At 33.8% G+C, this 12,610-nt stretch overlaps 1 protein-coding gene across 4 annotated transcripts in view; it reads left to right on the top strand.

The window, feature by feature from the left end:
- The window catches only part of LOC106877209 (5-aminolevulinate synthase, non-specific, mitochondrial), a 112,360-nt gene that overhangs the window by 55,667 nt on the left and 44,083 nt on the right, over positions 1 to 12,610 (top strand). Inside the window, exon 1 of one of the 4 annotated variants that reach the window (XM_014926059.2) lies at positions 7,193 to 7,343. The exons of 2 other annotated variants lie outside the window; for them this stretch is intronic. Coding sequence is in view for 1 of the 2 variants with exons in the window: in XM_052968834.1 (XP_052824794.1) it covers positions 7,259 to 7,343 (85 nt within the window). In the remaining variant the exon portion in view is untranslated. Of the gene's footprint in view, positions 1 to 7,192; positions 7,344 to 12,610 lie in introns of those variants that run through there. One more of the 4 variants, XM_052968834.1, reaches the window with a different exon arrangement.

Raw genomic sequence — 12,610 nt, forward strand, 5'->3', positions numbered from 1 at the left:
TATGTACATGTATTAAATGCACACTTTTCTATGCTTGCATGGATTGAACAGAGTTTATTGAGACAGATTTTCTATGTTCTTCTGTCACCAACTCTCAGCTGTTTTCAAGGTAATATTTCTCCATAGCCAAACATTTCTCACATAATATTGGAAATGAATGACACTGCTTGTATGGCAGTGACAATTATTTACAACTATCTGCCCGATAGCGAGGCAAAGCAACACACACACATGTATATATGTACAGACTTCTTTCAGTAACTGTTCACTAGATTTGCTCTGAAGGCTTTGGTCAGCCGAGAGCTATAGTAGAAGACACTTACCCAAGGTGCCACTCAGTAGAACTAATCCATGTGATTGGGAAGCAAGCTTCTTACCACACAGCCATATTGGTGCCTGTGTGGGACAGGATGTAGAATGTGTGTTTTTAGTGTTTATGAGAAACTGAAGCAGGATTTGCAATCATGATCTCTAGAAATTTTTCACAAAATTTTTCTTTGTCTCTTTTTCCCTCTTTGAATGCCTTATGGGTGAAATATAAAAAAATTATTTATTTAAAGTAAAAACTTACGCAGAACGGTTTCAGCTTGCTTACCAACCACATGGTTCTGGGTTCAGTACCACTGTGTGGCACCTTGGGCAAGTGTCTTCTACTATGGCCTCAGGCCGACCAAAGCCTTGTGAGTGGATTTGGTAGATGGAAACTGAAAGAAGTCCATCGTATATATATATGTATGTGTGTGTGTTTGTCCCCGCAATATTGCTTGACAACCAATGCTGGTATGTTTATGTCCCTGTAACTTAGCGGTTTGGCAAAAGAGACTGATAGAATAAGTACTAAGCTGACAAAGAATAAGTCCTGGGGTCGATTTGCTCAACTAAAGATGGTGCTCCAGCATGGCCACAGTCAAATGACTGAAGCAAATAAAAGAATAAAAGAATATTAGTAAACTTTTTACATTAGTTATGCTATCTGAGATTTTGTGTTATTAATCTGGTCATTTATTGATATTTATCAATAAGTAGCCAAGAAATTTTGTTTATATTAAAGGATATATATATATATATATATATTGGATTGTATATTGGATCTAATTATTTCAGAATAAGGAATGACATCAGAAATGTAGTTATTGATCTTCTGTTTAGCAAGTTCAATGAATTTAATGTAAAAACTTTGAAAATCTGTTGATAAATGAATATATTTTGTAAGTTGATCATTAAAGAATGTGTGTGTTATGAAAAATTTAGATATATTTGTGGGTGATAAGTATAAAATGAAGAATGAATTAATCTGACTCAAATTAGTTTCATAGACTGTCACCTATTAATTGAGTCAATCTTTATCTGATATATATATATATATATATATATATATATATATATATATACTGATGGCATAACATAATACTTGGGGGACTTCTTTTGTCTTTGCCCCTTCCTCTCATTACTCTACTGTACTTCACATCACAAATACTTGCCTCTTCAGATGTGCCATCTCTGAAGCTCCCTTCCAATTCATTAACCTACAGAAGTTAAAGGTAAATATCAACCTTATCAACTTTTGACTGTTCAGTCTGCTAGAAATAGCAACCAAATGTCCATCAAATTACAGCATTCCATCTTTAAAATGACACATTGGATTTTATCTAGAAAATAAGGAAACAAAATGATCATGGCTGGAATATCTTGATGATACAAGCCTGGGTCTGATCTAGGGCTAAACAACATCTTAAAAATCTAGTGCAATTTCTGAATGATTGTATATATGTATTATGCTTGTATTTCTTAACAATTGCATGTATATATGTATGTGAACTTTTGGATGATTGATTTGATTATCTGGAGGATTTCTCTCTGCTTTTTGATTTGTTTGGGGGATTTTAAGGTTTCTAGACATGTTCACCTATTCTTAGTATCAATTCCCTGTTTGTTATCATTTTCAGATTTATTTTCATTAGGCACTTACTCAGTTTTCTCTGAAATTCTATTCATGATTTTTTTTTCTGTCTGGGGCCTACAAGAGTCCAAACTAAGCACAACTATATCAATTTCATGAATTTGAGACAGCCTACAAAAATAATGGTGGGCAATGCATTCTGATTAATTAATATAATAAAAAAAAATTCAGAGAAATTAAAACATTACGGTTTTATTCTCTCATTAAAATACATTATTGTTTGGTTTATGATAAAAGAAGTCTCTTATAAGTGGACTAGTTACTGGCCTTCACATTCATTACTTTATTGATGTCACATTGTCAAATAACACTTATAGCTTTTGAAAAACATTTTCTGAAAATATTAATGGTGATGTTTGTGATGATAAAATACCTGAGATAACAAAATAATAATAATAATAATAATAATAACAATAATAATAATAATAATAATAATAATGATAACCCTTTAACATTTAAACCAACCATATCTGGCCAAAATATTCTACCTGTTTTTTGTTCAAACTAGTCAGACCTGGTTAAAGAAGTAAAAGCAAATATTCTTTGTATCATGAAATTAATAACAGGATACAAAACTATCCTTAAGTAACAAACCAGACAGTGAGTGCTTTGTTTTGTTGTTCCTGTATTATTTGTTTATTGTATCCTGTATTATTTGTCATAAGACCGAGTTTAGTAAGTTTGTATATTGTTGTAACAGTTTTGTACTTTTACTGACAAAAATAAAATGAGAGTATAGGTTTCTTATTAACAGAAGCAGTATTAAATCAAAATAGCCATCTGTGTATCATACTTAATGTAAATACATCATTGAAAGGCAAATTTACTGTAATATTTGTCCAGAGATAATACCTTTTATGGATGTGCTGTGTTAAAAGGACATATATTGGAGGCAGGTTGAAATCATCCCAGCAGCAGCTAAAGAGAACACCAGATGCATTTTGGCCTTGTCAATGGCATGTACTCACAGCTAGCCATTTGCTTGGATGAGATTTGCCACCCTTAATATATAGAAAAACAGTGGAAAACATTCACTGGTATTGAGAAGTCTGTCAGTTTAATAAAAATCTATTATATACAATAGAAATAGTATTAACACAAAATAGCCATCTATGTGTCATATTTAATGTAAATACACTGTTGAAAGGCAAATTTACTGTAGTATTCATCTTATAGAAGTGCTATATTTATTGACACAATATGTATCAGAAGGAAACAAGTTGTTCCAGCAGTGGCTAGTAAGAATGCTAGATGCATTTCAATCTCATTGAGCCTTGATAGTAGTATACATTCACAGTCAGTTACTTGTTAAGATGAGCACATCCATAAGAGGTATTATCTCTGGATGAATACTGCAGTAAATTTGCCTTTCAATGATGTATTTACATTAAGTATGATACATAGATGGCTCTTTTGATTTAATACTGCTTCTGTTGATAATAAACCTATACTCTCATTTTATTTTTGTCAGTAAAAGTACAAAACTGTTACAACAATATACAAACTTGCTAAACTCTTCTTCCTGTTCTTCTTTGTAGATGGCAAATAATGGGTTCCAACCTGAAGCAATGTGCCATCTTAGAGTTCTTTAAGAAGCAAAGGTGCAAGTTGTCCAACATCCTCAAAAAGTTGCATGTTGTTTTTAGAGATGACTCATTTGACAAGAGTATTGTATGCTGAAGGAGGAGAAATCAGCATTGAAAACAAACCACACAGTGGCAAATCATCAACTGCAACCACTGACACAGACCACCAGCAAGTGGACAAATTGATTAGCATGGACAGATGAGCTATAACCCATGAGCTTGCTGCACAACTGGACTATGGGCACAATGAATTACTGAAGATGGTGGTAAATGTTGTGTATTGAAAAGTGTTGACACCTGATTCGAAGGAGAGAAGTGTGGAAGTCTGCTGTGATTTGCAGGAAGCTTTTGAAGCTAATGAAGATAGTTTTTTTCTGATCTGGTGCCAGGGGATGAAATGTGGCCATATCTTTCTGATCTGGAAATATAAGCTCAGTCCATGGAATGAATGCCATCTCTTCTCCAATACCTAAGAAGTTCAAGAGCCAGCAATTGGCATAGAAAGTCATGGTAACCATTTTGAGATATGACAAGAGCATCAGTCATCTGAATTTTCTGGAATATGGTTGCACCATGAACAGTGAGATACTCAAGACAGCTTTAAAAAGCCATTAGGAGAAAGAGACTGAATTGGAATTTGAGAATTATCCATATTCACTACAACAGAGTGAGACCAAATCAAGTACTCAGCAAATTGGATGGATCACTGGTACCACATCCATCACACACTCTGGATCCAGTGCCCTCCAACTTCCACCTGTTCAATCCAATCAATGGCAGTCTCCAGGGACAACAATTTGTTGACACAAAGTGAAAGTGATTTGATAGCACAAGCAAAGTGAAAGTGGCTGAGAAAAAGTGTACACCTAAATTTTTTCTAAGGGTATTCAAGAGTTACGTTCAACAATGTTACTAATACATTGCTTGTGAAGGAAGCTATGTATGAAGAAAGAGTTATTCTACTAACACATATAATTTGAACAAACTATGTCAGTTACTCAAAAAGTTGTGCCTACTTTTGCATTACTTTCAGTAAAACTCTTAGGTGTTAAAATATGTTTCTTTTGCCTTAGTTATACTTCATTTTATGGCTTACAAGGTGCTTGACTTTATAAGATACTCTTGAATTTTGAAATAAATTTTAAATGTTTTTGTATGACCTTCCCCCAACTTAATTCTCCCAATTGTAGGGTCATTCGAAAGTTTGATGCATTCAGATCATTATAAAATCTTACTATTTTCTTTTTAAAAACTTCAAAGCTTTCATCATAATATTTCCAAAGTTTGCTTTGTTACTACATGGTCTTGAATTTTATCTCATTGCATAGTTCAGGGCACCACACAGATAAAACTTGGGTCTTTTACTGTAGCCTCAGGCCAGCTAATACCTTGTGAATGAAAGAAAATAATAAACAGAAACTGTACAGAAACTTGTAGTGTGTGTGTATATGGGTTGTGACAGTTGAAAACATGCGTAGGCTTTAAAGAAATGAGCCAGTATGGGCATAGGAGGCATCAGATGTGGTGTGCAAGAGACACGACTGTGCTGGTATGGTCATGTGATGTGTTTGGACAATGACAGCTGTGTAAAGAAGTGCCATTCTCTAACTGTGGAGGGAATCTGTGGTAGAGGTAGACTCAGGAAGACATGGGATGAGGTGATGAAGCATGATCTTCAAACTTTGGGCCTCATAGAGGCAACCCTTGGTGATATGCTGTGCTTGAGAAGACCTGTCAAGCCAAGTGAAATCATAGTCATGGATGATGCTGGTGTCCCGTAACTAGCACCCATGCCAGTGGCACGTAAAAAAACATCTTTCAAGTGTTGGGCTCCACAGAGGCAAAATGGTCGATGCCGGTGGCATGCGAAAAGCTCCTTTCGAGTGTTGGGCTTCACGGAGGCAATGACGAATGATCAAGGCCTTTGGTATTATGTCACGCTTGAGAAGAAGACCCATCAAGCCAAGTAAGAAATGAAATTACATTAAAATCTCAGATCAGTCAGAGTATACTTGAATATCCACTTAAACCGCAGTCTTAGATCAACCAATGATTATTTCAATAATCACAGATGTTGCAGTTTCAGATCAACCTTTCTCTAATGTTCTTTGATTCTGAAAGGTGAAAAGTAAAGTTAACTACTGCAGGATTTGAACTCGGAATCTAAAGAATAATAGCTAAATACCACCAGGGATTTTATCCAGAATTCTGCTAATTCTGACAGTCTATCACATTTACCATATGATATTGCTGAAAAAAAAAACAGTGTAGCGATAAATATTCTCTACCTTATCTTAAAGCATTTCTTGAAGAACCATAAATTTCTCTGGCTGTTCTACAAAAGTAAAGATGATATCTAGTGTTATCAAGAGTTAACAATGCAAAAGAATTACAGACTGAAAATGTGGAGCTCCAACTTCTGAAAGAGAAATTACTGTAAGGATGCTATATTATAATAATATGCTGATGTCTCCTCAAAAATCTCTTAAATCAGTTGTATCAAACTCACACTACAATCATTGATAATAAAAAAAATTTAAAAACTCACACCAAACAACAGATCATTTCATCACTGCCAAACTTTGAAATATTTGAAATTCAAGGCCTGAAGGTTAAAAAATAATAATAATAAAATTTTAGAAAAAGGTAAAAAAAAAAATATGAAGGGATTTCTGAAGGAGCAACAACATATAGGAAGTGAAAATCTTATCGTTCACCACAAAATCTTATCGTTCATTTTAAACAAACATAAGGGAATGGAGTGAACCAACAAATTTCAACCTTATGCCACAAGCTCAAATGAACTTTAAAAAAGGCCCCACTTAATATATATGTGATAAAAGGTAATTGACGTAATGAGCTGTGCAGACAGTCTTATGATGATAGCTACTGTTTAACAATTTCAGGCATAGTCCATTATTTCATTCAATGCAGTGGATCAAATTAAGTTGATTATTTGAAATCCTTAGATTTGATTTTGTAATCCTGGTTACCATATGCAAGCATTCATGTGTATACACTTGTAATACTTGTACTCATGAGTGTGTACGTATATACATAGAAATTCTACACGCATTCAATACTGTACCCCTACGATAAAATATAAAACAATAAAGTGTGCGTATATGTGTGAACATAGAGAGTGTGTGGGGTAGTAAGAAAGACTACGTTTGTAGGTTTATTGGGGAGAACTGCAAGGCTCAGTGCCCCTCAGTGATCGCGGTTTCGTCTTGAACCAACAACCTTTAAATTACCCGACACTACGTTCCTTTCTCTCTCCCTCACACACGTATGCGCACACACTGCATCAAATTTATTACATGAATTCTCACAAAAACAGGCTCTTAATCATCTCGATTTTACCTTGATAAAGGCATGGGACGTCGCGTTATCCATCGCCTTCACCTCACCACCATCACCACCACACACGTAAACATTTGCTTAACAAAACCGATCACTTGTTAGTGAATGTCACCGATCATAAAAGGTCAAGCAGTTGACTATCATAGTTAATTTATTTCATGCATGTGTATATGTGCGTTTATGTGTGTTCGTGCATTATCTAGCGAATAGCGATTGTATGAAGAGGGGTTGAATAGAACATGAATGAGTTGGAGAGGAATAGAGGGAGGGTAAGTGAAAGAGAGAAAGAGGGAGAGGAGTTGTAGATTGTGAGGTGTGTGTGTATATATATATATATGTATATATATATATGAACCAATATTGCCTACTGCTCGCCAGATTCCGCGCAGTTCTCCTTCTGAAAACAACGTACAAACTTCCAGTGCGCATTAAAAGTAAGTTATGTATGACAGTCCGGTTTTCTTATCGCTTTTTCCATTCAACTTACATAATATTTTCTATTTCTGATTTTGTGTGTATGTATTATTTTTTTTTTTTCTTTTTAACTTCTGAGTATATTTAACATTGACGCCAGCTCGTTGTCTAATTTTTTAAATCTCTCTCTCTCTCTCTCTCCTGTCTTTCTCTTTTATTCTCGTTTCTATGGAATCCAAATGTTGTTGAAGAGATGCATCAAATGTACGTGATTATTGGCACGATTTAATTCTAGATTCTCCTGAAGAATCTCTTTTTCTCTCTCCTGCAATCGGTCAGATGAAGAATTTTGCGAAATGTTTAAACATCTACCAAAAATAACCTTTCGTTTGCTCTTTTTCTTTCGACAGAATGAACCGCATTTTCTCCTGCTATTATATATATGTATATATATATATAAATTTTTATCTTTATTTTTTACTATCCAAGAAGGAAAAGTAGTAATTTATATTAAACGCATCTAGTTATTTCATGTCTTTAAAAAAAAAAGAAAAGAAAAGAAGTAGTAATGATTCTCTTAATTATATTATTTAGCAGTTCTGAAATTCAGAATTAAAATAGATAAAGATCGAAGAAATTTTGAATCTATTTTCTATTTATATCTAAAGACCTCATTGACATTCTAAGCTTTACGTATCCCATAACAACTTTCCAGCATAGTTATTTTTCTTTAGTGTGGAGGTTGTTAAGCCGTGCTTAAATATGCATAGAAGAAAATGATGCCTACCACACACACGTACATCACTGAGTGATAATCCGATAGAAGTAAATACAGAAAAATAGCACTGAGAAAGTTGGCGCTATGCAAGTTATTTAAAGTATGGTAGTTGTGTTTTTAGCTCGATTATATATTAAAAGGAAATGAACAAGGTTTATGTCATAAAGGTTAGCACATCTTATGTAATCATGATGGGAAAATTAACGTCTTAACTGTAACAAAACTTTACACAGTAATGTCATAAAATTGATAATTAGCTACACTACATTTTTTTTTTAAAGTTTTATAATGATCTGGTTAGTGTAATGATATAAGCTTGTCATGAATATATTAACGGCTTATTCTTTTCCTATTGTGCTATGGAAATGTGTATGAAAACCAAGTTCCCGACTCCGCAATTTGATTGTATACAACCACCCACACATCTATTTAATGTTTTGTTGTTGACTTTTTTTTTTCTTCCTTCATTCACTTATACTCATTAGCTGGGCGAAATTTTGCACGATCCAACAAATGTGCATTCTGTGAATGCTCGATCTATTAGAAATAGTAGCTAAATCTCCCTCAAAATACCCTTTCTGTCTTAAGAAAAAAATGGTACAATAAAAAAAATGTGTTTTAAACAACGGGATGGTCGTAGCTGAAGTGCCTTTGCTCAGCTCTACTTAATCAGGTTTGAGTAGGAGCTAGACATTAACGAAACTCAGCTCTTGCAGACCAACACTGTGTGCCTATGTACATGTGTCTATGTAAGATCCTAACACTATCTTTTATTTCACTGGTTTATTCTAATTACCTATTAGAAACTGCTGCAATCTTTCTTTACCAAATGTCAATTAGAAACATATGGGACGTTTATTATCCCAAAATTTAAAACGTGCTGTGAATAGACAGAATATTGCAGACCTTTGGGGGTTTCTGAATGAAGCTAGTTACTAAACAATTTACTGTACACAGTGTCAGAATATCTCGCTGTGTTGAAACCACTCTTACAGCAGTAGCTTCACACTAAATGTTTATCTCATCATCGTCAGCTACCACAGGTTTGTATTTAAGAAACCTAAGTAACTTTAATTCAATGTTGTTCCAGATGGAGTATAAGGAACCATCTTGTATCAGCACCTTCCAACCAAGGCCCTCTTAGAGGAATTTTATCAAGGGGTCCTTTTGAGCCACTTTTTTTTTTTTTTGAGGTCCCAGGAATTTCTCAGGTACAGTGCCCCTCCCCCACCTCCCAACAGTAAAACTTCATTGAAAGAGAAATTGTTCAGGTCAATAAAGTGAGTCTACTTAATCTCTGTAAAAGTTGCGACCAAATTTCTCTCAGATCACCCTAGCATCTTCAAAAAGAAAAAGAAAATAAAAGACAGACATGTTGAATAAAGAAATCCCAACTACACTTTACCTAAAAATAACATGGAGATGGTCATAGCTGGAATGCTTTTGATTGTAAGTCTGCTTAATCAAAGTAGACCTGGGGTTAAACAACAGTTGTATGTATTTCTATGAAAGGCCATCCATTTATGCTGTTAGAGCTTTTCTTCTAGCATTCCTGCAAGCATTTGTTCTTTTTACAACAATGATAGAATGACTTGGATAGTTTTCATGAAAAACTACCCAAATTAAAAGTGGATCACTGGCATCTATAAGGACTATACATAGAGGGAAACTCCTGGGGATGATTCAAGTAGTGTTGCTGTAACTTGCCCTGAAAAATCCTGGTACCTGTTTATTCACAGCTTCATGTAGAATTAAATATTGTATATAGAAATACAAAAAAAACACTCAGTAGATTTTAAATCATTACTCTTGAACCAGCAGTCCTACACATCATTTCTATTTGGGTTTTGGGTATTTCTTGATGCCTTGAATTTTTTCTTCACTTCAGAACTGTGAATAACAACCAGGATGTCCTGACACTGCGTTAGTTTTTCTTCTGGTGTTTGTAAATTTTCTTTATAAGGAGTTAAACAAGGGTGTTGTATACCTAAGGCATTCACAAACCTTGGGAGTCAGTGCTTTACATTCAAGCAGTGTGAATGTAATTAATAGCTAAGTAATATAGTACATATTGCTAGATTCTTTGATCAAAATTTCTATAACCCAGATATGAATAACTGAGATGATAACATGATCAATGAAATGGCATTTGGCAAATATAGTAAGAGATTATTCTCCCGTGATCATGTAGATTCATTCATTTACTGTTGCTATTTTTGTTTAACCCTTTTGTTACCATATTTTTGTTGAAATACATCGTTTTTGTTTCAAATGATTTTAAAAATTAAAAATTTAATAAAATAACTTTATTGATATTAAGCTGTTATATGAATCATAAATTAACACGAAATTTTGATGGAAGGTTTTTATTTAGATCACTTTAAAAAGGAAATTAATCTCATAAAACCAAGTGCTGTCTCAGGCAGGTTGTTATTAGAAACGGCAAGAGATTTCAGCCACCACTAGCACTATCTACATCAAAGAGTGTAATGAGTGAGATCAATAAAGAAATAATTCTCCTGTAGGAGAAATGGTTGAGTGCTTTTTCTTTAATTTCATATCTACTCATTATAGTTTTTATTTAACGCCAGATTGTGTGGAAACTACAAAAGTTCAAAGCAATCAACAAGAGTCCGTGGCTTTGTGGGGCCAAACTGGCCTAGTGGTTTTTAGTGATTCTATGAGCTTAATTTTGTTAAGTTTTGAGGAATGATATAGGGCAGCATGTTGCTGAAAAATACAGTTGTTGGAATGGTGATATGAGCAGAAGGCTTTGTGTAGAGAGGTTTTGGAAACAAGGTTTTATACATATTACTGGAGAGGGATAAATGTAATGGATATGTTAGAATGAGGGTAAAAATAAGTGAAATATAATCATAAAATGATTGTAATATAAAATAAATTGTGAACAAGTTACATGTATGTATCTATATTTGAATTGTTTCATTTGATCTTGCATGCTTGTCACTTCCCTTTGCATTATTACTAATTAAGAAACTACCTTCTTTCCTTTCCTTATCTCATCCTTCACCTCAGAAGCTTTTTCTCCTTATTACTTACTGACATATTTTATTTTATCGAACCCTCTGGAGGTGAAATAAAGCTAAAAGAAATGTCATTGAGAAGAAATACGGGGTAAAATACAGTATGCATTTCACTCTAATATAAGATTTTGGTAAAAGCCATTCGTAATCCTGAACATTTTATATCACTAACTGATTTCTAAGTAAACTTTCTTCCTCTCTATTTTCTTTAATATCTGAAACTCTGTGTGTGTTGTTTGTTTTTCTTTCTTTGTTTCTTTTTTTGAGGGGTGGGGGAGTTACAGGTGTTATTACATTTTAGAACAAGTAATCTATTTCAATGAAATTGACAGGAATCAAGGTTATTTCATTACTGAAAATCTTATTTTATCCTTTTTTTTCCCTGATTTTTTTTCTTTAGCTTAGTTCATTAAGTTTCTCATAAACTTTTGAAATACAGGATATTCCACTGGTGTTATGGAAAATAATATTAAGTAAACATTATATATTGTATCTGTTGATAAATATTTGTATGATATATCTTTTCTATTTGCATTCATAGTTGAATAAAACATTTTTCTGTGTACAACCCTAGGTGCATCATCCAAAAATATAATTTCAGGAATCAGTATAGATAATAGGGGGTGAAAATTTTTCGTCAATTTCTGAGATGTTTGTCTATTTTCAAAGTTCTAATGTAAATGGAACAAGAGAGAAAACATGACACTTTTGAGATGGGAAGATGGGGGTGGGGATAATGAGAATTGATGAGGCAGGAAAACTTGAGAGGAAAAGACAATGCCCCAGAATAAAGAAAATTAGAAATAGGAGAATGTAAGCAAGTATGCGGGGTTATGATATTGGAAAATAAAGTTACATATTGTAAGTTTGTCTTACATGTAATATACATATGTGTGTGTCTGTAAAAAGGTACAGACATACTCCAGTTACATGCATCCTAATGGTCTTAGCAAGATACTTTTCACTAAAATGCTCAACAAGTTTTCAATAATTGAAAATTATTTGGGGCTATGATATAAAATTTATGCAATGAAAGAATAAAGAGGAATTAACTTTTGATACACAGTATTAAAGGAAATATATAAAATTAATAAATACAGGGGCCTACCAGCCGCTACCAGTTTGTGCCAGTCACAGTTGAGATGTCAGGTGTTCTCAGACCCTGTACCACTGCAAACTTTCTGGGAAATGAGCCCCACAAGGTAGAGTGGACGCTGCAGCGAGTGTTGCTGACCATTCTCCACAGTCATTATCATGGGGCATGGCTGAGCACACCATTTGTTCTGGGATATGTGGCCTATCATCTCCTCCCTGTCCATCTGCTACTTTACCCCCCACCGCACCCTTTTTTCTTCTCTTTCTTTTCCTTTCTTATCTCACATTTTTCCTGTTTCTTGGTTTTTAGATGTTATAATTAAAATAAATTACTTAATGTTTATATATATATATATATATATATATATAT

The sequence above is a fragment of the Octopus bimaculoides genome, chromosome 6, assembly GCF_001194135.2.
Source record: "Octopus bimaculoides isolate UCB-OBI-ISO-001 chromosome 6, ASM119413v2, whole genome shotgun sequence".
Taxonomy (NCBI): domain Eukaryota; kingdom Metazoa; phylum Mollusca; class Cephalopoda; order Octopoda; family Octopodidae; genus Octopus; species Octopus bimaculoides.